Source organism: Pelecanus crispus, chromosome 3 (genome assembly GCF_030463565.1).
Source record: "Pelecanus crispus isolate bPelCri1 chromosome 3, bPelCri1.pri, whole genome shotgun sequence".
Classification (NCBI taxonomy): domain Eukaryota; kingdom Metazoa; phylum Chordata; class Aves; order Pelecaniformes; family Pelecanidae; genus Pelecanus; species Pelecanus crispus.
The window spans coordinates 81593309-81618502 of record NC_134645.1 but is presented as its reverse complement, the minus strand read 5'-3'; the positions used below and the strand labels follow the sequence as shown (position 1 = coordinate 81618502).

At 44.6% G+C, this 25194-nt stretch overlaps 2 protein-coding genes across 3 annotated transcripts; one reads left to right on the top strand and one right to left on the bottom strand.

Moving 5' to 3' along the window:
- Nucleotides 1–205: 205 nt before the first annotated feature.
- CD24 (CD24 molecule) lies at nucleotides 206–3201 on the bottom strand. The gene is made up of 2 exons (XM_075706611.1): nucleotides 3133–3201; nucleotides 206–394 (listed from the first exon to the last, which is right to left on the bottom strand). The coding sequence occupies exons 1-2, from the start codon at nucleotides 3199–3201 to the stop codon at nucleotides 206–208; spliced, it is 258 nt and encodes an 85-aa protein (XP_075562726.1).
- A 12306-nt stretch (nucleotides 3202–15507) lies between these two features.
- Nucleotides 15508–20048, top strand: MTRES1 (mitochondrial transcription rescue factor 1). 2 transcript variants are annotated; one of them, XM_075707883.1, is made up of 4 exons: nucleotides 15508–15533; nucleotides 17167–17605; nucleotides 18444–18516; nucleotides 19626–20048. In XM_075707883.1, the coding sequence occupies exons 2-4, from the start codon at nucleotides 17175–17177 to the stop codon at nucleotides 19800–19802; spliced, it is 681 nt and encodes a 226-aa protein (XP_075563998.1). In that variant the 5' UTR covers nucleotides 15508–15533; nucleotides 17167–17174; the 3' UTR covers nucleotides 19803–20048. The 2 variants fall into 2 exon arrangements, with proteins under 2 accessions (XP_075563998.1, XP_075563999.1); XM_075707884.1 differs by lacking the exon at nucleotides 15508–15533 and adding an exon at nucleotides 16015–16039.
- The last annotated feature ends 5146 nt before the right edge of the window (nucleotides 20049–25194 follow it).

Genomic DNA, 25194 nt, shown 5'->3' with positions numbered 1-25194 from the left:
CGGTCTTTTCATACTGGTCACCTTTGGAAAGTCAGAATACTGAGTGCTTCTCTAGGTCAGACTGGTACTAATTTGAGTATGGAGTGGAACCAAGCTGGTTTGATGTAGAGTTTGGACTGATTTATTTTCATGCTGGGTCGGAGATCATCTCAGATGGTTCAGGAAACTGGGTGGGGAGTGGTAGCCATTTCCATGCCAGAGTCTCTTAACAGCAAAAATACAGAAGAGAAACTGAGAGAATGAAGAGAAGACTTGTGGTTGACTGAAGGGAATTTCCGTGTCCCTGAGCGGTGGTATTGTTCACTGAATTTGTGACAGTTGACAGAGAAACGGAACTTGCTGAAGAAGAATTGTTTGAAGGTGTTGGACTTGTTCCATTGGAATTGCAGTAGATCTAGAATGCGGGGGGGGAGGGGAATAACAAAAAAGGTTTTTTGTGGGGTTTTTGTTTGTTTTTTTAAATCAGAAGACAAATTAGTAGTAATGAACAATGCGTAGCACCACTCAGTTACAGTACTCAGATACCATACACACAATTGCTCATGCCTCTCATTGTGCAGTTAAGGACAAAGACATTCTGAATTGCACGCATGGGATTTGTTAAAACAAATAAATCTAACATTTTTCTAAATGTTTTTCTGTGGTTGCATACCTATCACTTTATCAAAAACCCTGTACTAAAACAAAAGATAGAATTGAGAAGTAGGTTTCAAAAAACCTCACACCAATACAAAAATGCAAATGTAAAGCTACGCAAAGACAAATCTTAGGGTAAACAAGACTTTCAGTCAACCGCATGAATTCATTGTCTTTGCAGACTGAGCCACAAAAAAATATGAAGAAACAACGGTGAAGAACCTACTGACACTGTTTCTGGGAGATTCCTTTCAAGCAATGGTGGGGCTTATGTGAGTGGACTTAATATTTCAGCCTTTCTCAGCTCCTATCTTGCTGTGGTAGTACTGAACTGCAGAACTTAACACAATGGAACTGTACTGATTAAATCATAACCTATCGGCATGCTAGAGCATACAAATAGGAAATGCAGTGGAAAGCCCATGCAATATTAGCAAACTAAAAAAAAAATGCTGACAGAAAGCAAAATCAAAAAATACAATTTTTTCCCCCATAACTCTGCATTATAGGGATAGAACATAAACATTTGCACCCTATATAACTTCAGTATCAAGCTACTTCCTACACATGCACAAGAAAACTTTCAAAGCTAAGCTAATGTTTTCTCTTCATCAGTGAAAAAAGCATGTGATACACGAGGATGAAAAACAAGGGCAAGAATCACATATCTGCTCCCCAAAAAATGAGCATAGTTTCGCAAGCTTGGCTTCAGCTCTGTGGCAGCAAACTTGTGTTATACCAGAGTCCTCTGGTAAGCTCTGATAGTTAGCTGAAGTAAAAACAAATGTCATCTTTTAAACCAGAGCAGTTAGTTTAATAAATTATGGTCTCCATAAAAGGTGTCTTTATTCTCTCATGTTTCTAGTGCTGCTGAGAAAATTAATTTTCTTTAGCAGAAAAAAATAATTATAGTCCCTCAATGCTGAAGCCATGAAGTCAATGTTAAATTTATTAGAAAATTGCGTGAGCATTTTTTTTATGTCTTTTCTACTAAAAAAAAAGCATATAATAGAAAAATATCAGGATGGTGTAAAGCTTCTGGTAGTTAGGGTTTTTGGCACCAGGAACATGCTGGAAGCAATTTAGGACTGCAGGATAAAAATCACTGTGTGAAAGTTTCTGTTGAAACCAGTCTGAAAGTGATCAATAATGAATTGCAGAGTTAATAACCTACAAGCTGAATATGAGGCAAGTCCCAGCCACCCTGGAATTTTTCTGGTCTTCATACAGAGTCTCCACCACTGTTTGACACTTGGTTATATATTTTTAAAGTTTTCTTAGTTTTAAACAGAAAGCCTAGTTTCTGGATATTTTTTTTTTTTGGGGGGGGGAGGAAGGGCTTAGAGCCAAGATCCACAACGTCGTGGTAGATGGGACCCCAGACAGATCTTCTTAACGAGCATATGGCAAATACCCGTAACCCAAAAGGTCCGATCCTGCTCTCATCGCTGCCAGAGGCAAGACTCCACTGAGCGCAATGGAGAAGGGATAGCGCCCTTCCTTACAAACCAAGGGGGGGGGGGGGGGCGGGGGAAGAATATTTAAAACCATCTCCAGCCACCCCTTTGCTGTTTATTTTTATGATACCGCGTTATTGACCCTTTTCTAAAGGTGGTCTCTAGGATCAACACACCGATGCGGCACTGGAAGCACCACTTGGCCGGACTGCTTACAGAATGGCAAATGGCTACTGCCTCCGTTACCTTTGCACCAAGGGTAAGATTTGGCCGGCACAGCAGCAAGGGACCGACGCCTTTGCTTCGAGCCCCCAAACCTCCCACTCCTGCCGTGGGCCGAGCCCTAGGACCGGACCCAAAGCCCCATACGCTTCGGGGGAGATTCAGAGCAGGGTCTCGCTGCCCTCCGGCTGTAAAACCCGGAGCTAAGTCGGGTTGGGAGGGCTCGTTGCCCGGATTTTCAGCGGGGGGGATGAACGCTCCTCCGCCGCTCACACCGCGGCTTTCTCTCGAGGACCCCACGGGAAGAAAGGCGGCGAACTCCCAACTCCGGTTTTCTAATTTGACCGGGATACCCCACGGCACGGCCACCGCCATCCCGGGGCGCTGGGCTCGTCCCCGCCGCCCGCCCGAGCCCCTCCGAGCCCCCGTCCCCCGCCGCCAGAAGGGCTGGCGGGCCGAGCCCACCCGCAGGCGGGGCGGCCCCTCCCCAGCCGGGGCTGCCCGGGCTCGTTTCTCTCGCCCCGCCGCCGCCCCGGGGCAGAGGCGGAGGAGCCGCCCCGCCACCCACGGCCGCCCGGCGGGGCACCACGGTGGGCTCCGGGCGGCGAGATGGCGGCGGCAGCACCCCTGACGGCCGCGCGCCCAACGGCCCCCCGCCCAACGGCCCCTCAGGAGAAACCCGCCCCTCAGGCGGCGGCCGCGGCTGCGGGGCGCCGAGGCAGGCGGGGAGGCTGCGGGGGGCTCTCGGCGTGGCTGCTCTCCCCTCCCTCGCACTCGGGACGGCGGTGGGGAAGCGCCGAGCCGCTCCGGGGCTCACCTGCGTGGGTAGGAGAAGGGCCAGGAGCAGGAGCCCCAGGCCGAGCCGCGCCGCCAGCGCCGTCCCCATGCCCGTCGTCGTCGTCGTCTGCTGCTGCTGTCCCGCCGCGCTGCTGCTCCGGCCGCTGTGGCTGCGGGCGAGAGGGATGGGCCCCTCAGCCGCGCCCGGCCTTTTTATGGCAGCGCGGGCTCCCGTGACGCCCCGCCGCCGCCTTCCCCCTCCTCCTCCCCACACCTCTGCTCCCGCCTTCCGTGTCCACCGCCCCGAAAGTCGCTGCCCCCCCCCTCGGCTCCTGGCCCCGCTTCCCGGAGGGCTCCGCTTCCCCTCCCCGAGCCGGGCTGCTGGGGCAGCTCCGGCGGGGCCGTGCTGGCAGCAGCGCGCTGGGGCCCTGCCGGCCTCCCTTGGACAGACCCCCGAGCTTTGTTTCCCCTCCTCGTTTAGGTCTTACAGGCGGTGGAGTCTTTGTCTGGTGCCGGCGGCGTGTTCTGGCATTGAGGGACTGGCACAGGGCTGCAGAGCTTGAGTTGCAGTTACTCTGGAGAACCGCTTGTTTATTAAAAAAATCAGGCTTTTCTATTTAAAAAAAAAATCATGGGTGAGAGAAGGAAAGGTAAAGAAGGCTGTAGGTATTTCCAGATGATGGGAACAGTGGGTAAAAGGCTGAGGAGTTAGGATCCCATCTTGTTCAGAGCTGCCTTACCACTACTGCTCAGACTTCAGACCCCGGGTTGCAATTTCAAGCACTCTTTGAATCTAAATATTTTACTGCTACCATTATTTCTTAAAGAGTAGGAAACCTGTGTAACAAGTGGAACAGAAGGTTCTTCCAGCTGTAGCCTGTGCGTATGTAAGGGTCTAGCTTCTGGCGCAGTAAATACTGTGGTTATATTGTATGTCCTCCCTTAATAGACTGAAGATAGATTGTACCAGTGCCTCACCAAATCGGTCAGGTATCTGTGTACAGACAAATTAACAAAAATAGTCTGTGTCCACTTCATAAACTACAAAAAGAGACTCCGGTGTGCTGTTTTTATTGACAAAGCGGTTACTTCCATTTAAAAGAAAAGGAGGATGTCCTGTTAGCTCAGACTAATCAATGGATTTTAAAATTGTATATGTTCGTGTTTATCTCAGAACAAAGTGTGAGGAGATATCCACGTTCGGCACTCCATACCTCATTTGCCGTCTCCAGGGGCGGGACTGCTTTTCAGGAGTTTTTGAGGGCACTGCTGGAACTCAGTCCTGAAGCACAGGAGACATGGAGACGTGCTGCAGAACTGGATACTGGGACTTGTGTTAGGCAAAATATATAATTCTAAACCCAGTCCCACACTAATTGCTTCAGAATGCCTGACAATATAGTTATTTTGGTTTTTCCAGAATAAAGGCATTTTGCAAGCTGTACCACCCAAGATATCAATCCTTATTCTATACCAAGATGAAAGATCTTCTGAGAGGTACAGTAAGCCTGAAGCACTCAAAGTAACATTTTCCTGTTTTTTATACCTCCCTGATCACAGTCAGAGTCCAGTACCTAAGTACTAGAGGCACAGTCTATCTGTAGAGTAACTATGGGAACAGTCATCAAATTGAGGGTCTTATGTCTCTGAATATTTGCTGGTTGTCTGCTGAAAGCTGGTTACCAGAAGATGGGTTTTCATGACTATAGACATATAAGAAGAGAAAAAAGGAAACCGTGATTGACTTGAGAGGGGTGACAAAGCTGAAAACTTTCCTATTTCGTGTCCTCGCACACAGTTTACTTTAGTTGTCACAGTTAAACGAAATCAGAAACAAGAGGAAAGGTCACCTTTTCACTCAGTAGTCATGCCTCATGCTACAGAAAAGTGAAATTCCCTGTGAGAGGTGATGTGAATCACAGCAAAAAAAGTGAGGGCTCATACTATTCTGACACCAGATGCCCTGGAAGAGTTGCAAAAGGAAGGGAACCCGGTTAGGGCTCTATGATAGCCAAAGCAAAGATTATTTAGTGTAAAGCTGACAGAGATGGTTTCCATTATAATCTCTCCCGCCTTGTTTGGGAGAAAAGGAAGTGATACAGCCATTGCATGACCCCATAGGGATCATAACTGGCTGTTGCAAGTCAAAGCAGTAGCTGAGACACGTTAATGTCAAAGCTGGGACAGATGAGAACGAGGGAATAACTATCAGGTGGGCTTTCCCCTTCTCTCTACCCAGCGCATCTTATCTGAGCTCTGGAATTGCATCTGTAAAAAATGAGGATGATGCATGGTTCTTGTAAGATGACATGAACCAACACAGCATCATACAACTCCTAATTACTATTGTATAGCGTAGTGCACTTTTGGCATTTTAACAAGTTTCAGTGAAAATGGGTGTAGCTTTCTTTTCGCTAAAAATATTATAAAGTCTGTTCCTTTATTTAAAGAAAAATGCAGAGGTTTTAAAACATTTGGCAGAAACAATAGATTACTGAAATAATAAAACTATGTTAAGTTTATGTTCTGAGGCCCAAACCCATGCTTTTCTGAAATGTTCCTGAAATACTAATACAAATAAGGAAATGTACTGGCAGCAAGGGAGAAGCGCTGAAAATATTTTAAGCCCAAGATTTTCTTTGAAACTTTTGTCATTGAAATTATAATTATAATGCCTACACTCCATTAGATTTGTACAACCAACTCTCCCCATTAAGGAAAGCTGCAATATTCTTGATTCCTCCTGAACACATAAATCACCTGCACTCCTAATTCCATAATCTTTACTTTTTTCAGCTGAAGTCTATAATGAAGTCTGCAAAAGATGTATCTGAGCAAGAGGCCAGAACCAAATATATGGATTTTTCTATGAGGCAAGAAACACTGTAATTGAGTTGAGAACGGTACAAAGTGAAGCACTGCTATCTGGTGGCCAAAAGGCACTTCTGATTTTTTTTTCTGTCAGAAAAGACAACATATGCTCTCAATCAAACATGCTTTGATAGCGATGTGCTCTAAGAGCTTTCATGATGCTGAGATACAGTGTTAAATATTATTGTTAAATCCCCATTGTTCTGCTTCCTTCATTCTTTTCTAGGTCAGAACAGTACTCAGCACCTCTCCCAGTTAAATACACAATATTTCATGAGAAAGGTTAACAAAGAGAAGAGAGAAAACTACTTTGATCTTTTGGGTTGAATGTAAGTTCATCTGTATATTGCACCGGTGACTTTTAAGTTGATTGAACTTTGCAATAGGCATAACTTTCAATCTAGTGATCAGAAGCGAAACTTGTGCTGCTTTGTATAACGCATTAGCAAACAAGATCAGCTAAAATGACTAGCAGGAAAAAAAAAAATCAGTCATCTATAAAAGAAAGAAGTAGTCTCCAAGACATATAGGTAATGTATTTAAATTTGGACAAGCTTTAGCAAAACAGGTGTAGCCTGAGCATTGAGTGGAATTCATGAGAACTAGTTTTGACTTAACCATTAATTTACTCTCGCCTTTTAGCTGCCAATCTTGATCCATCTAAACTTAAATATTTTAGGAGCATCAAATGCCAATGAGAATCACTGGATCCTGTGCTCCCAGCCAGCTCTTCACTCTCCTTGGCTGTGCGTAGACTAGAACTTACAACACCCTGCAGCTCCTCGCAGGGTCTTCATTCATTTCGAGCTCATGCTAGAGTGCACTGCAGCTCTTAGTACCCACATGGGTCATATTATGAGATATTTTAGTTAATATCCATCTGTGAACCTGTTATGCATTTAAATATTAGAACCTGATCTTTTTTCAAAGTACAACTTTTGAAGAGAGAAATCCAGCTTTGCAGTGTGTATCAACTAGCCTATATATGCTGATCTATGCTGACATCATCTGGTGATAAGTTTCTTTGATGTCCATTTTTGCCATATGGATTTTGCCTTGAGAAACTCACAGGTCAATATTTTTTAGGATGTAGGAACACTGTCTTTTCATAAGCTAGACTGGCCCTTCTCTTGCTACTTGTTTAGCAGAAATATCTTGCAGCAGCATCAAAGCTCCAGCCATATAATCAAAATTTGCCAGCTTTTTTTAAGCACCCTTCCTTACAGTTGCACATTCACTGTCATTGCAGAGCAAGATTGAAATACCGATGGGAGCTGGCTGGTTGAAACTGATTTTAGACAACTGGACAAAGCTGCTTGGCATGTGTCTTGGGTACGAACTTGGAATAGAATATATATTGAAGATTACATTCCCTCTTCCAGTGGAGGGTTTATATTAAATTTATCTTAGTAGAACTTTTAATGGAAGGCATGATCGGTGGTACTGTAAATCTCCACTTGGTAACAAATGTTGATTGGTTTCAACTATACCCGTCTTCAGAGACAAGCCTTGCTGCCACGATCCAGGCCCTTGTTACACCAGGATTCCATCAGTGCCACTGTTTCCCTTCTATGTCGATCTGAGAAAAAAGCATCGAGCTGCTTAATTAGAGGTATATAGTTATGGAAGTAAACAAAGCCATGATTTCCAGCCCTGGAATCATAAGCCTGGAAGTAAGAGCAGAAGTGAAATTGTTATTCCAGAAATAGTCTCAAGAAGAAAAGTTTAAGAGTTGCCACCCAAATACCCATGGATCTTTTGACTTCTGGGCAGACTCCAAGGGATGGAGTCAGCTTGCACAATTAGATGTGGCTTCAGATCTGCTTGAAAGCACACCTTTCTCCCTAAGTCAAAGAAACTCTTGGGTGACATCAATACAAACAAATTAAATGGTAGCAGAGCCTGTTCTTTGGCCCTGAGGCCAACTGACATGTCTAGCCACATCCATATTAATAAACTCTCCTAGCCTCCAGAAAATGGAGGCTGAATCTAAACTGCCTATTGGTAGGTAGTTGTCCCTGTCCTGGGCCAACCCCTGAATCATGCTCAGGAATTGTTTGGGATCATGCTACTTGCTATGGGACAAAACCAAGAGAGAGCTTTCCTTCAATTCATGAGGCATAATGTCAGATAACAGGTCTGTAGACATGAAGAAGTAAAAGTGACCAAAGTTAATTTTCTTCATTTTCTGATTTGAGACAGGTTTAAACATAATTCTCAGAAAAAATCAGTGAAGGGTATTCCACAGCCCATAGGCCTACCGTTTCTTTGCCAAGCTATCTTTGCAGAATATTTCTCTTAATACAAAGTGTTCTTTGCTGCAAATTTAAAGTAATCATTTATTGCATCACCATAGTAAGGCACACAGATAATAATGATGTCCAGATTTGTAACAAAGTATTTGCCAGTTGAAAACATATCAAGCAGTTCGCATTGAGAGGAAGAAGGAAGGGTCACATGACAGCAGCTGTCTGCATCTAAGTGGGTGTCCCTGGAAACCCTTGATAGATGGTGAAGGGAAATGAGTGCTTCTATGATATAATTCGTCTCATTTCAACATAGACATCTGAACCAGATTAATCATATCCTGGAGATGCCTACATCTCTTCACTCAGTATCAAGAGTGTAGATGATCAGCTCAGACATTTGCCACTATATTTTCCCTTATTTTGAAGAACAGGTTCAGTTCCTTCAACCTTTCTTCATAGGATTTCTATGCATTTTTGTCGGTTTCCTTTATACTCTCTCAAATCTGTCTTCATTAGATCCTATTGTCCAAAGTAGCACACTCTAGTCAAGCTGAGAGTTCAGCATTAACAACTCTGTTGATGCAGCTGAGAAAGAAATTTGTCTTTTTTTCAGCAGCAGCTTCATAATGCTTATGGTCTGATGCAATTTTGAGATTATCTTGCTCTATTTCTTGAACAATAGTGCAATGTTAGCGCACTTTTACCATCTCCTTGAATTTTCCTTCTATGGTAAGACTTATTACTAATTGCAAAAAGTGCAGCCAAGTTCTTCTCACGATTAGCTTGAGCGCTAGCTTTGTAAGCCTGTGATTTCTCCCATTGGATATGAAATTCTGCACTGCCTCTTTTACCAGGGAATGAAAAGTTAGTTAGTAATCCTGATATTACACTACTACTTCATTCTGCTTCTTTCCAAAGAGGAAAAAGTGTTCACTGAAATTCTCTGCATCCTTATTAGTCATTTTAACTATCACCATTAGTTTATGACTGCTGGGATTTCTTCTATCCCTGACACATTTCAAGACCTATGTTTTCAGCCCTGCCTACCAAGCATTTTTTTCTGATAACGGTGGAAGTCTATCTTCTCTTGAGAAGTGTTGAAAATGTGTATCTTGCAATTTGAATCTAGTATTCTTCCATTTCCCTTTTTTGTTTGTTATTGTTTGCTTTTTTTTAATCTTTACTTACTGCTTTCTCTTTGCCGCTAGACAGGGCAGATTTTTACCCACAGTTATCAAAAAGATAGTCTATATAGAAAGGGAGCTGCCTTATGGAGCACTCAGTTTCAGAACTCATTCCTAGTCATGACTGCTGCATGACATCCTGAAAGGCTTATTCTGTTGTAACTTTTTCTGGGTAATTTCTAGTTTGAGTATGGGACAGGCAGATAACAAGGTAATGAGAATGAACCATGGAGAAATCTGATAAACAGGAACAGAGAAAGTTGGAACTGTTTATTTGAGAAGACAAAATAAGAACAATACCATTAAAAGGTGTATAAATGGACAAGTTCTAGAAAGGTAGATCAGCTCTTCTTCCCATTTCATAACAGAAAAAGGGACCAGTCTAGGATTTGAAAAGATGAACTGTGGAAAAGAAACATATATCATGTATCACTAAGAGTATTAAGACTTCATGTATCTTTTAGTTGCTGAACTCTTTGTCACAGGGTATCATTAGGCAAGGTGCAGAGAAGGAGCGGTCACCTAGTGATGAGAACATCCAGAGTTTAAATAGCAAGTATTGCACAGACACACTTCCCTGGGAGACAGATCATCCCACATCTTCCTACTATGGGATTTACACATCTTTTATACCTCTGCAGCTGGACACTGTGAAAGGACAAGACAGCCTTGACACCAAGCAATATGATTAGTCTGACACTCTATCCCTCCCTGTTGCACCTTCATTTATATTATTTTTTTTATATATCAAAGGTGTACTGAAACCTGCAGATAAATTTTTCTTTCCTAATGCAGTAATGTTTGTAAATGCTAATCAAGGCAACTTTGTCGCTTAGCCACAATGGAAGCTGAAGTGCTTTGAACAGCCTTTTTTCTGCTTTTAAAAGCAAATCTGACACAAAACATAATTTTAAAAAAAGAAAACTTTAAGTGTACACAGATGGAGGAACTATCTAAATTTCCTCATTGGAAACTCATTATGTTAGATTTGCATGCATATATCTTGAATTAGTTACTATCAATTAGAGAAGAGAACATTATGTTCTAAATGGTAAAGCCATTAATCTGAGGAGAATACAGAGGAAACACAGAAGTAAACAAATAATTCAAACTAATTAACATTTGCTCATGGAATGTGTAGTTTTATGGCTAATAAGTAAGGTTCAAATAACAAATGCTTAATTGATTCCTTTTCCTTTTTATTGCATTTGCTACCCACTGTTAGTGGTAGCTAGATAAATCCTAAAGCAGCAACCAAAACCAGCAGGACCTGAGCATGTTCACTACAGAATGAATGAAAGTCTGAAAGCCTAGCTTAGGAAACAGGACATTAGTTTTTCCTACAAAAAATTATCGTGTTTCAGACAACTGGCAAACAAGAAAGTGAGGGAAAAACAAACAAACAAATCTCATTGCAAGCCTCTCACCAGATTGGGGACTTGAAGAATTAGCAGTGAAACTGTGGAGCCTTTCATCTCTGAGTAGCTGGATTGAATACCAGGCTGACTGAAGGAAGTTACTCACTGTTTTCCTCCCATTTGCTTAACCACTGATGTGACACCATTTTTCACTGGCAAGGTATTTCTGGTTTAGGTGGGTCACCATGCTCTGACTTATTAGGGAGGCCTCTGTCAGCTTCTTTAACACTGCTCAGAGCAGTCCGCACTGCACGCCTCCATTTTCTTTCTCATTGTGGCTCAACACGGCCTTCTACCATAAAAGAGAATAGGCAGACAAAAGCCAAATTAGTTGGGTAGTGAAAAGGATCACAGAATCATACAATCGTTTAATCGTTTAGGTTGGAAAAGACCTTTAAGATCATTAAGTCCAACACTTAATCTCACACTACCAAAAGGGAGGAAAAAAAAAAAAAAAAAGATACTTTAGCAAGTGCCTATATCTCCATCACTTAAAGAAATATAAAACAAAACCTGAAACTCATCCACCCTACCTTAGGCATCTAATTATCCATCTACAATGTCTAAGATGAGTTTCCAAGGAATAAGTAGGCTGCAAGGAATGGTGCTTTGTGAGACCTCGCTCACTTCCCGAAAAGGGATTCTCTGTGCAAGACGCCAATGCTGCTGCAGGAAAACATGGACAGAAGTTCACAATGCAGTTGTTACTGCAAGAGATGAAATGGCAACACAAAGAGTTGGTAAGTAGAGAGAGACAGAGCCAAGTTTCAGTGTACATGGGGGCTGGAGACATTAAAGATATCCTGAAGAGAATAAACCCAATGTTATATAGTAAAAATGGCACAGGAGATGATACGGGTAAAAGTGTGAGAAAGGGAAACCAGTTTAAAGCAGCGTGCCAACTGAAAAGGCAGCACTGGAAGGGCTAGAAAAGGAGCTTCTGCTGCGTGGAAGATTAGTTTCCAGAGAGGGGCTTTAGAGAAAGAGGTGGTAGGATTACTTGGTCACAGACTGGATGCAAGTAACAAGCTAGAGGAATTGCCTCCAGACTATGGACTAAGAAAAGAGAACATCTAAGCAGTTACAACAGGTGTGACACTGGAAGGGGTGAGTTAGCAGGCAGGGAGCTTGAGCTCATTATTCGAATGAATATGGACAAACTTAAAGGTGATGCTCACACAGGGACATGGTGTTTTCCCAGGCTGCATAAATATGCATAGAACACCATCCAGTCACCTTCTCAGTACACCTTGAAATAAGCAGTGTAATTTAAAAGGCGTGCGGTTCCAACAAGGTAATGCTGAAGCTAAATCTGCAGTGACAAGTAATCTGGTGAGATGTGCATTGCAGAATGTTAGTCAGAGCTACCCACAGGGCTAGAATGGCAACATGGTGCTCTTGACTTTATTTTGAGATGCAACGAGTGTCAGCAGATCTACTGCTGTCACTCGACCGACCTTGCAGGAAAATAAAGGTAACAAAAACCCCTAGGCAGTGGGGAGGGAATTCCCAACTACAGATTCCAACATACAGGTCAAAAGCTATTAGGAATTTTCTCTCTGAGCTATCAAAACTAAAAGACTAATGTCCTTGTGAGTGAATGTCATAGGGAGTGTATTGAAATACACAAAATGAAAACCATGAACAAGAGAGGAATTACCCTTCCTAGAGAGGAGATGACTCCACTGGAAAAAAAAAAAAAAAAAAAAAAAAAAAAAAAAAGCAATTCTATGAGAATAGCCATGGCAAGAAGGACACATTCTTGATCAGACTAATTTCTCGCCCAAATTTCAAAAGGATACATAGACCACCACTGATCTGCCAGAGACAAGTGATCACTGTTTCTTACCACAGCTGGAACTTTTGACTGTATGTTGCTGAGGTGTCATATGATTTAAAAAAAAAAAAAAAAAAGCGCTTCAAATCACCTGAAAGCAGCTCAAAGGACATCCTCGTCAGATACGTGTATGAGTAGCCCGTGTTTGAGCGAAGCCCCTTGAGAGCAGCGCCTGAGCTTGTGGCAGCTTTGAGACGGAGCTATTGACTGCCATCTAATGGCAAACTGGAAGAAGAGAAAAATCAGACTGTGGTCTTCACCCCGTCAGAACGTTTTGGTTATAATTACAGTTTGATATAATTGAAGTAGGACTAACGAATATTAACTTCATTTTTGCCTTTTTGGTCATTAAGAAATGTACTTAATGACCCAGGTTGGGAGTTGCCAAGACCTCACACAACTGGTGCACAATCTTAAAGATGAGGGCTTTCATGGCCCTTCTTGCCCTGTGGCATGGAGGGAATCTGATGACAAGGAGACCCGTGTGACACTGAAGTTCCTCTACAGTCCAGGGCTGAATGAATCCTGACAAAAAGCTTGGTAAGGATCTGCTTTCGTGACCAAGACGTAGTAGTAATATGACGTACCTTCTAACTAGTACAACTAGAACAGTCGCCTGTGTAGTTGGACTGGGAAATGAAGCAGGCGTGACAGAGGTGATGTCTCTGGTGTTGCACAATGATGAGATAAATCAGATGCATGATGCCTGTTCGTGACATCCAAGTTACATTTCTTCTATGACTGGAGAGGGACCTGTTTGAGTGCCACGCTAATAACCTTCTGCAAACTGTAAGACTTGCAGGAGAGGATACCGAATGGTGAATTGATTACTTTCTGGTTTTGTAAGATGCCACTATATCATCATGTTTGAAGAATATAAAAGACAGAGTGACTTCAGGCACGTTCTTTACCTTGCCTTTCAATATGAAGATGCAATAAAGATGTAAAATGCCAGACTAAGCTAGAAAGGCACTAATACTTACATCTTTGTTTACTAAGAGTAAGTTATCTTCATGCTTAGCAAAGTTAGAGCATGACTTTAATCCTACATGAGACAAATCAAATTCTAAGAGCTCTGAAAAGAACGGGGTGTATGGAAAGCTAGGTTTGGGGTTTTTTTGTTGGGTTTTGGGTGTGGGTTTTTTCCCCCATAGAGGAAGTAGCATTTCTGCTCAGAGAATCCCCACTGTTCAGACATTCATCTCCTGTTCTGACTCACTATGTGCCACTGTGAATGCAAGAAAATTACACTTACCGACATTTTTTTTCCCCCCCTCAATAAGTAGGTATGTATATTTTAAGACATACGGGGGGAAAGTGCTAAAAAGTTAACAACTGTATTCTCAACTGAAATTGGTCAGAATCTTACAGAACTGGACACTGGAACATTCAAAATCCATAAAGACATAAAGATGTTCGCAGCTTCCTTCCCAGTGAGGTTTCTAAGGAGGGGAAATAGCTTTGCCAAGCAATTGCTCCATTGCAAAATATCCCTGACATAAAAACCTCTTTGTCAGTTTATACAGGTGTAAAATTAAGCAATCACTTATAATGCCCGTGCTAATTGCACAGCTGCTGTGCAGCAGTAGCTCCACAGTTATATCACTTGCCACATTTGCTGGTAATTTTCCAAGGGAGGATCGGTCTGTCAGGTGAGGTGATGAGCATTTTAAAGTAGAATTTCAAAGGTGAGGAGCTCTTCCATCTGCCAAAATTACCCTGAACCTTGTACAGCCATTTGCATCGGGGTAAGATGCTGCCAATCTGATGGTGTTGTACCCGTTTTGTATGGATACAGAGGATTCCCCAAATGCTGAGCAATCAGAGCCTTCAGAAGCCCTAAGAGAGGTGTGGTCGGTCCATGGCAGAGGGAAAGCTGGAAGGCAGAAGGAGGGATGGACCTCTCCTAGTTTCTGAGCTCCAAAGAGAGGGCTTATGGATTCCCGCCATTAACGGGGATGTGGAGTGAAAGGAGACGTAATGTGAAGCGAAGTAACAATGATAAGGACAGGGGAAACACAGGCCACAATGGGATTTGGATTAGATTGTTGTGGTGGGCAAGCCTTTCAAATTAATCTGTGGTCAGGAAACTTTAGCATCTGCTGGAGGCATTTCCCCAGTGAGAGATTTCCACTGTTTTCTGGTTTGGGCATGTGGCCAGAGCCCGAGGGGCGGAAAACACCGGTGGGCCCTCGGCGCTGAGGTCCAGGTGGCTTGGTCTCATAGAGGCAAAACAACAGGTATCGCAGAGGGAAAACCAGAGGTGTGGAGAATCAAGACGACGTGAAAAGTATGAACATCATTTCCCCCGAGTGCTTCGGCTGTGCGATTTGGCGATCCGCACCGGCGGTGAGGGAGGGAAAGCGCTGCCCGGCGGGGCTCGCCGGCAGCCGGCCGGCCGGGGGGGAGGCTGCGGCCGAGACACCCCCGCGGGCAAAGCCGCGGGCTGCCGCTCCCACCCGCACACCGCCAGCGGGCACCGAGAAAAAATAAGGATGGGGAAAATTATAACGGGGAAACAGCCCGGACAAATCTCGGTGGGGCGGGAGACCCGCGCCGGGAGCTCCTCCCGGGGACCGCCCGCCCCGGGGCTGAGCGGAGGGCGGCAGGGGACCCGCTTCAGCCCGCCGCCCTCCCCGCTTTCTCCCAGCTGCCTCCGCACGCCGCCCGGCACGGAGGGCACAGAAAGGGAGAGGCACCGCGGCTGCCCGCCCTCGCCTTCCCGCCCCGGGGCGAGGAACGCCCCCGCCCGCAGCCGGGCCCCGGCCCCGGCCCCGGCAGAGGGCGCCGAGCCCGGGCTGAGGCGGCTCCGCCTCCGGCCTGCGAGCGGCGGCGCGGGGACGGCAGCGGCAGGCCCGGGCCCGAGGCGCCTGAGGAGCCAGGTAACCGCGGCCCGCTGCGCCCCGGGCCTCGCCGGGCCGGGCCTCGCCGGGCCGGGCCTCCGCGGCGGGAAGCGGGGCAGCGGCGGGCCCCGGGGAGCTGCGGGGGCCGGCGCGGCCCCCCGGGCGGCGGCTGTGGGCGGCGGCCAAGCCTGCGCGCCGCGGCCTCGGCTGGGAGCGGCGGCCGGAGAAGCGGGGGCTGCCCCCGGCCCTCCGCCCGCCAGCCAGGGCCCTGAGGGCGGCTCCGGGAGCGTCCCCGCGGCGGGGGCCCCCCCGCTTGCACGCCCCGAAAGCTGGCGTCGGCGCGGCTGCCCGCTTTTGAACGGGCTTCCAGCCTGCAGCAGCGTTCGGCCCGGGCCCGCCGAGCGGGCGGGTGGGGGTGAATGGCCGCCCCCGCTGAGGCTTCAGGAGGGGAAGAGGCCGCCCTTCGCCTTCGGGGCGTGCTGCTGGCCGTCCTGGCGGGGGCTGTCCCGGCGGCCGCTTGTGCCCTCTGGCCAACGGGGAGCAAAGTAAGATCGGGCACTAAAAATAAGCAATAACAGTTGTTTGCGCGTTCAGACAACTGTTCTGGGAATCTGTCCCCAAACTGAGCGGAGGCCTAAGTCTTACGGGAGGGTTGCACCATCCTAAATTTTAAACTGTATATCATATATTTTAAGTTCTCATCTTTAAATAAATAATAAAAAAAAAAAAGGCCAAGGGCGTTGTGGTTAGTTTTATGTGGCCAGTAGTTGCCCTCATTGATCAGGGCTTTTTCTCAACCACCCGCCCATTCAGATTTCGGCCGAGTTCACTGGGGTGCAGGTAAAACACCCTCCAGTCTCATGGAGTAAACACGTGTTTCCACACATATAAGGCCATAATAAAAGCCAGTGCTCCGCCTAGCTAGGGGGGACTGTAAATCAATTTCTAAGAGTGTTGAAAGACATCTGGGCTTTTTGGGGGTGTTTCCCCCTACTTGTCCCAGGTTAGAGATGGCTCCGGAGAGGAGCAGTACTGGGGAGCGTGTACATGAGACTGTTGTTGCTGGCGCCCGTCCTGTTGCAGGACGTAGGGCAGTGTTATTTCTCCTGAACTCTACCACGATGCTGTTTCCCATTTGGAGAAACGGGGGAACGTTGTGCGGCATTCTGCCACGCAGGAGTGTTGTGGTCTGAGCAGAGACTGAAGTTAAGCAGCTTGCAACTCTTCTGGGTTTAGTTGCTTGCGGTATTGAGCAAGTTGCTTTTATTGAGAATGAGTCATGATAAATGTAGGTCTCCCTATGCTTTTTATGACATAGTTAACTTTGTTTCTGTGTCTTTTGTGAATTATATGTCAGATGTAGGGAGGAAAATGCCACAAATATGTTTGGACAGTTAATGTGAAACACCAGAAAAGGAATTAGGAACGGAGTATTCCACTGGGGTTTTTTGTGTTTGTTTTTCTGGTGTTTCAGCTCTTTGTAAGGGTGGACAGTGTATGAGAAAGGCAGATCATAAAGCCAGTACAGCCTTGTGCTTTTAGATGATGCATTGCTCTATAGGGATCTAGATAATCCTCTTTCTGGAGTAACTGTTTTGCCGTACCTGGAGAAATCCTTCCAATAATCAAAGCAGTTGCTCATTTTTACATACGAATGTTTGTTTTATTTTAGGGTATGCTATGACTGGCTTCAGACTCCCTATCACTACTTTTAGAAAACTAAATGTCTGGTTTGGACTGTGGGAGAAATTCCCCTCTAATAAACTGTGTCTCTCTTGGAGGAGAAGTGTATTCTGTAGCTGTCAAGCAAGCACAGTGAACTACAGAAGATGTTTCAGCTTTTCCCCAGTAAAACTCTGTGCACTAAGACTTTCTCCAGAGTGTATCTCAGTACTTTCTCTGCGGAACAAAAGTAACAAAAGCTCTAAAAGGAGCAGACAAACCGTACAACAAGAAGAGGAAGAAGAGGATGAAGATGAAGAGGAAAGCGATTTGGAAGATGAATTTGAAAATGACCCCAACGTAGTAAAAGATTATAAGGATCTTGAAAAAGTTGTGCAGTCTCTTCGATATGATGTGATCATGAAAGCTGGTCTAGACATTGCAAGAAAGTAAGTACGGAACAAACAACCTGCTGATGAGAAAGATGTCATGTATCTAAAATTTTAGTTTTCTTACCCTTTTATTGCTGGAATGACTCAGTATTTGGGGGTTTTTTGGTGTACTGTTTTTGACTGTCTAAAAATACGTATTAGAGGTATGGGGTGTTCTTGTTTGTTTTGCCTTATCTCCCTTAAAACATCCTGTTTTCTGCTTTTCGCTGTCTGCAGTATTTCAAAGATTGCTGAGGAGGCATTTTCCTATCAATTACTATTTATTTAAAGTGAAGAAAACACAATATACTGTACTAAGTAATACAAAAAGATCTAACTTGAGATTGAGGGAGTAAAATAATATGCTACTTAATGGCTGTAGAAATAGGTGAGGGTAAGCATAAACCTAACAAACTAGGTCGAGGTAAATGTGCACTCTATAAATACATCACAATGTTTGATCTAATGCAACCTACAGAAGCCTTATATTGCAGTGTTAGAACAGAATATTAGTGTAACGTGGTCACTTAAAAATTATTAAACTGGCTGGTGCGGGAAAGGGGACATTATTCCTTGGTCTTTGGGAACCAGGTCTTTTTAGAAACAGCTTTTTATTGCTTGCACCTGTGGCACAGAGCAACTATAGTCTATTATTTCATTTAGTATCTGTGAAAGACACTTTCTTTACTTCTAGTTCAAGTCAGTCCTGACCTTAAATAAAGGTATCCTTTATGCGCAAATTAGAGTTGTGGAAATGTGCCTCGCACATGAATGGTGTTCTTGTGTATCTGCAAAGAAACAATTGCATTTGGTCTGCTGCACACTGTAAATGCAATAAAACCTTGTTTTTCTTCAGTAAAGTAGAAGATGCATTCTACAATAATGAACTCAGGCTGAATGGAGAAAAACTATGGAAGAAAAGTAGAACTGTAAGACTTTTTAAAATTTAAATCTCTTAATACACTACAAGAAAATAACTAAGGCATGACCTCTTCTTCTCCCTCCTTTTACTTGGGTCAGAAGAGATAACCGCTAAATCGCTCTGCAAAGGTGAATGAATAGCATTGCTAACACCACTTCCATCTTTGTGTGTGTGACCACTTCCCTGGGTAAGACGTTATTCCCTAAGGCAGACAGGAGATTTGTGGTATTAGAGAGTAAAAACTAAGGCTGAAAGTCAGGACAAGGCAGACGGCAGCAAGGACAGAACTTTGTAAGTTGCTGAAGGAAGTGCTGATAGATGTGAGGTTGCTGGAGTAGGAATGATTAAATCTTGGTGGAGCAGGCATGTGATTAGAGAAGAAGAGACAGGTTGATGATAGAAAGGGATTGAAACTGGGATAGCTCAGGAAAGGTTATTGTATCTGTAACAGAGCACACAGGAACAGTTAGCAGAAGAGCCAGAAGGGTTGCAGGCCATACTCTTTCACAAGAGAGCTCACCAGATTGGTGATAAACATACTTCTACCCCCTCTTTATATGAGGGTGGTCCTAGGTGCTGGTTACTGTCATCAAAGGGCAATAAGAAGAGAAGTTTTAATTCCTGATCCCCTGAAGTTAAGGCTAGTTTTTGAGAGGCGTACTGCTTTTGTGACTTTTGAAAGGAGCACAAGCAGTTGACCAGCACTCTGTTCTTTAAAACACTTTAAACTGTTTTAAAGGCAGGAGGGAGAACTTTGCATTTTGCTGGTTTGCATCTGTGTTGATACAAAAAGATTGGCAGGAAACACCCTTCAGGAAAAAAATGTACCACATTACACCTTTTTCAGAGTTAGGTGTCAGTTGTAGAACAGGAAGGGTAGAGCTCTTGGCAGAGAAGGTTATGAGATGTTTAATTGCTTATTGCTGGGGCTTTCCTAGGAAGTTCATAGCTGGACCCATCTACAATGGGTCTAGTATTGCCTGCCTTTCTCCTCTGCTGTGAGATAAGAATATTAGATGGAAAGAAAGGAACAAAATTAAAATTGGATATAGATTGTGGGGATTTGTTTTCCCCGGGGAATGTTTATAATCACTCATCTGCTCTTTTTGTTTCCAGGTGAAAGTCGGTGACACGCTGGATCTCATAGTAGGTGAAGATAAAGAAACAGGAACTGCTGTAGTTATGCGGGTAGTCTTAAGAAAAGTATCTAACAAAACTGAAACTGAAAAATACAAAGTAATTTTGAGGCGTTGGAAAAACTTAAAAGTACCCAAACAGGATGTACTTAAGTAACAGGGGGTTCATGTGGCAGCATAAGATTTTTGCAGAAAACCATATTTGTTGTTAAATATGAATTTTGGTTAAACAAAATTACAGTACCCTTTTTTAAGGGCTCATGTCAGAATGTTATCTCCCTCTGCTGTGTACATCAATATTCATACAATAAGCCTGTCACTTTTTGCTGTTAGTTTTGTTTCATGGTACTGTAGGATAAAAGATCCAACCCTTACATTGCCAGGCAGTTCCCTTACAGATGTTATAAATAATGAACCAATAAAGACTAATTTGATCACTGTTTAATTGCTGTCTAATTTTGTTAATCAGAGGTTACACTAAAGCTGACATCACAGCAAGCAGAACTGCTTTCTTAGTTTTGTCTCTAGATTTGTGAAACAGCGATAATAGGGATAAAAACCCCAATTATGTAAAATTGCTTCCTTTATCATTATCGGTTTGATCTTGGTTAACAGTACCATCTCCGTGCTTAACATACACTGCTGCTAGACCAAGAACACAGGAGGATACTGACTGCAGCTGCGTATTTCTAAGCAGGAAACCTGTACGGTGACAGAGAGTGCATCATGGCAGGGATACTCTGCTCTCATGGAGAAGGCAGATCAGTGAGGAGATGTGTGTAGCACTGCTGATTTTTACTGCTTAAGTAACCGTGCAGAGGACAGTGAAATCTCAGTTTGTCACATACTCATTTCAGGGTGGCATTTAAGAGAATATATAATACTTGGGTGGTGTAAAGATCTGAGCGAAGGTCAGACCATGCTGTGATGAAAAGCTCATGTCTGTATTGCTACAGGAAAATACTGTCACTTTAGGCCAGGCATCTCAGGAGTCACCGCTCGCACTTGTAACGTTGAACATATGCTTCTCCCAACACAGGCAACTTGTTGGATGAACTGTGGTGCAGACAGAATTTTTATTCTGTTTATATGTTTATAGACAGCCACATGCAGGTGTGTGTCTACAGGAAAGCTGGCCAGTAGGAGCAGGTAGCTACTGTTACCCAGTCCACAGTCTGCTCCCTATCTAGTCTGCAAAGCCCAGAGGGGAGAATATAGCCCAGAATAAGCAGCAGAAGCATATTCCAGGACACTTTTTCTTTGGTGTTCCTGAAGTCTAAATGGGCAGGCGAGAAACTTGCTCACAAAGCAAACCTAGTGCTCTGGTTAAGCATTGGACTATCAGGTACACATAAAAGCTGTGGTAAAGTAATGACTGGATTTTCACTGCATAAACTGCCTCTGAGGTGAGAGGAAGCAGTGGTGCTCACCTGGTTAGGAGCGCATGGGAACTGTTGGGCTCAGCTGCCAAGAGCTGCTGGATGACTGCGTTTAAGTGGGCTGTACCTGCTGCTGTCCATAGCCTTGGAAGTGGGGGCTGCTGAGTGTGGGATTTAAAATAATTTCTAGCTTTCTTCAGGCATAGCTACAAATCTGTGCTGTTCTAGGCTTTTTTTAATGATTGTGTAGATGTTGAAAGATGTAGACAGATGTCTAGTTAATGGTTCAGAGGCATAGTGACCTTTTAAAAAAATTGGTTCTTAAAGAGGACGTGATCCCGGAAAGGTTTCCTAGGGAATTTTGGTGACCCTTACGCTGTGGAAGTGAACAGCATAGCAAGCCCCGAGAGGAACACCGCACGTTGTACTTTCACTGCAGGCATTGCTGTCTCTGCTGTATTTGTTGGAGCTTGCACCAATATCCTCTGTTCCCCAATTCCACTTACCATCGCTATTTTAAGTGGCTCCCACAATTGCCAGAGATGCTGAGAGAAATGAGTAGAAAGATGTGTTACAAGTAATATGTCAGTGAGCTCTAGTTGTTGGTCAGCAACCATTCGTTACCTGTCAAATGCTTACCAGTACGTACAGTCACACTGCCTGCAACCTCCAGCAGGAGCAGCTTATGCACCACAGCTTACAGGGCCAGAATAGGACCCCACTCGTAAACCTCAGGAATGCTTTGGGGCTTGGGGATAGCCAAGGTACAGACGTGAAGAAATGAACTTTCTGAAAGGGTCTGTTCCGCCTGAGATAAAACCAAGAGCAACAAAAAAAGCCAACACCTGCCTGGCATCCAAGATGGGCAGGAAAGTTGCATCCCTGAAAGCCGTTGACATAAGAAAGAGCACAGGCAGGGTAATTTCTTGAGTTGGGCAGAATATGAATACAACATTAGGCCAAAACCTTAGATTTGAACTTCTGGAAAAGCCTATTGGGAAGTAAAGTAGATGACAGCTTGCAGTAAAGACCTAGCTCTCTCCTAGTGATGATGGAGAGAGACTTCTCTGCAGTGACAGAACAAGGGACAATGGTTTTAAACTGAAAGACGGCAGATTTAGATTGGATATAAGGATGAATTTTTTACAGTGAGGGCGATGACACACTGGAACAGGCTGCCCAGAGAAGTTGTGGATGCCCCATCCCTGGAAGTGTTCAAGGCCAGGTTGGATGGGGTTTGAGCAACCTGGTCTAGTGAAAGATGTCTCTGCCCATGGCAGGGGGGGGTTGACTAGATGAGCTTTAAAGGTCCCTTCCAATCCAAACTATTCTATGATTCTGTGACTGCCACCAAAACCCAGGTCTTCACTGACAGACAAAGGTGGAAGCAGGCTTTCATAGGTTTTAAGTGTTGATCCACTAGTGGTATCAGCAAAGTAAAGGAAAAGAAAGGCAGGCTTCCTAAGGAGTCTTGTGACGGGTGAGAGCAGCCTCTGTGGATTCAGGATGGAAATGGCTGGAGAGAGAGCTGTACCCGTTGGCTTCAGAAAAGAAAGCTTCAGTCACAGGCAGGGTGATCTCAGAGGAAAACTATGACAGCAGGAAGGTGAGTAGCTGTTCCGCTTGGCTACATTGATCTGTCCTGGATAAGCTGCTCTATTGATCAGACCCTTTTACTGGGGCCTGGCATTGTTGAGCAGGTTGTGCTTGTTTCTGCAGCCTTTAAACATTTGGACTGTGAGCTAAAGAAAGGCAAGGTTTGGTTAATGACTGACACGAGTGCCAGGTGAGCAGAGCCAGCAGGTGTTCTGGGAGGTACAGGATCACACACATCACAGCCACAGTTTTTGCCGGCCCTTCAGGGGGCTTTCAGACCAGGTAGGCTCATATAGACTGTTTATGTAAAGCATACGTAAACTTATCTGGGAATCAGCTGTGCATCGTCCCTTCATCAGCCATGAATTTAAGGTGATGGAGTCCATCTGATAACGTGGTCAAGCGTCTGGTCAGATGACATGGCAAAGTACGATGAAGTGGTCAACAAAAGTTTTAACTACGTTAAACTACGCTTAGCAACGTTATATGCTGCAGCATCTGCTGCGCGTGGGCCAGCCTATGTTATGGAGCAGGGCACGGGAGGATCCTGTGAAGGAATTGCGGGGAATTGCTCACACAGGAGTTGGACTCGGGTCTGGCAGAAGAGTCAGCCTGGTCAATTAAAGCAGGCACGTACCGACACTCCTGAATAGGTTCCGAGTTCTTCTGCCTACAGATCAACACAGAGAGAAGGGGGTTATACTCTGACCTCTCTGGCCCCCCAAAATAATAGGCAATTCTTTTTTCCGTAGAACAGAAAAGCACCAAAGTGTTTTTGGGATTGGTTTATTTTGTTGTTGTTGTTGTTTCTTGGGGTTGTTTTTTTTCTGTAATGGCACGTCAGAACAGGACAGTCTACCTTCAGCACCTACCAAATTACAGTGCTCAACAGCCTGTGCAGGCCAATTACAGTGGTCACTCTATGATGGCATGCATAGGGAAAGGAATGCAAAAGGGGGGTTGTGAGGGAGCCATGTAAATCTGAGTACTGCTGAAGGTAAAAAATTCTTCAGTTTCCAGCACTTGAGTATTCAATGCACATATAGACAAGCACTTCAAGGAGATCCTGGTTTTTTTTTAATTCTTGGAACGAGGAGAAACAGGGAGCAAGAGAGACAAGGGACAGCATTACATGACATAAAACCCAAACTCCTAGGTTTTATACAAGGGATCAGATCTCAAATGTGGGATGTGAGCCTATTGAGTGACTTGTTCCTGCTGCTGATAGGTACCTCGGGATTTGCTTTTCACAGGAAACATTTGTAGACCTTGCTAACACACCACCTTATGAGCTAACCAAAGCAGTACATTCCTGAAAGTGTAAGGATTAAAGGAGTATTTTGTCTCCCAGAGAAGTGAGCACTAAGACAACACTACAAAATGCCTCTGGAAACAATGACAAAGGGTTGTTTCTATCTGTTAAGACAAATTTTAGTGTGATTGGATACATGGTGATTTTGCCCATTTTTTTGTCTGGGAAGTCAGGCTAAATTTTTAAAAAGAAAATAAGGAAAACCTAGTAAAAAAAAAAACAAACACAGGCTTGTTCTATCCATGTTTGTCTTTGGCGGGGGAGGGGAGGGAGAGAAAGGGGAGAAGTAGGAAAAGAACAGGTCATATTCTCCAGAACAGCTTTATTTCCCTTCTATTATAGCTCTTCCCTTCCTCTGAGAATCAAAGTTCTTATTTCTGAATTGTTAACGAAAGAAAAATGCTCAGTGGAGACCACAGCCCCATCATGGAACAGATCAGGAAACGGAGTAAGCAGGTGGCCTGCCCACATCACAGGCTTTCTGGCCACTAACTAGAAAAGATGTGTGCTGGTTCTGGCTGGGATAGAATTAATTTTCTTCACAGTAGCTAGTATGAGGCTATGTTTTGGATGTGTGCTGGAAACAGTGTTGATAATTCAGGGATGTTTTCATTATTGCTGAGCAGTGCTTACACAGAGTCAAGGCCTTTTCTGCCTCTCACACCGCCCCGCCAGCGAGCAGGCTGGGGGGGCACAAGGAGTTGGGAGGGGACACAGCTGGGACAGCTGACCCCAACTGACCAAAGGGAGAGTCCATACCATAGGATGTCATGCTCAGCATATAAACCTCAGGGAAAAAGGAGGAAGGGGGAGACACGTTTAGAGGGATGGTGTTTCTCCCAAGTAACCGTGACAGAGCCCTGCTTTCCTGCAGATGGCTGAACACCCGCCTGCCGATGGGAAGTAGTGAATGAATTCCTTGTTTTGCTTTACCTGCATGCAAGCTTTTGCTTTACCTATTAAACTGTCTTTATGTCAACCCACGTGTTTTCTCACTTTCACCCTTCCGATTCTCTCCCCCATCCCACCAGGGGAGTAAGCAAGCGGCTGCATGTGGCTCAGCTGCTGGCTGGGGTTAAACCACGACAAGATGGCATCTAGAAAATGACAAAAATGAAAAGGAATATGCTGGATAAAAACAATACAGCATAAGGGCTAATCTCCAGCCACTCAGATGAGATATAAGGAAAATGTGAATATGATCGAGTTTTGATTTCATCAGGAGTCATGTGCTTCCAGCACTGGGACCATCCAACCCAGGG

Excerpts from the sequence above, each read along its gene's own strand:
- CD24 (XM_075706611.1), bottom strand. The coding sequence starts at position 3,201 with ATGGGGACGGCGCTGGCGGCGCGGCTCGGCCTGGGGCTCCTGCTCCTG. Across the intron at positions 395-3,132 it reads CCCTTCTCCTACCCACGCAG|ATCTACTGCAATTCCAATGG; the intron begins GTGAGCCCCGGA and ends CCCGCATTCTAG.
- MTRES1 (XM_075707883.1), top strand. The coding sequence starts at position 17,175 with ATGACTGGCTTCAGACTCCCTATCACTACTTTTAGAAAACTAAATGTC. Across the intron at positions 17,606-18,443 it reads GGTCTAGACATTGCAAGAAA|TAAAGTAGAAGATGCATTCT; the intron begins GTAAGTACGGAA and ends GTTTTTCTTCAG. Across the intron at positions 18,517-19,625 it reads TATGGAAGAAAAGTAGAACT|GTGAAAGTCGGTGACACGCT; the intron begins GTAAGACTTTTT and ends TTTTGTTTCCAG.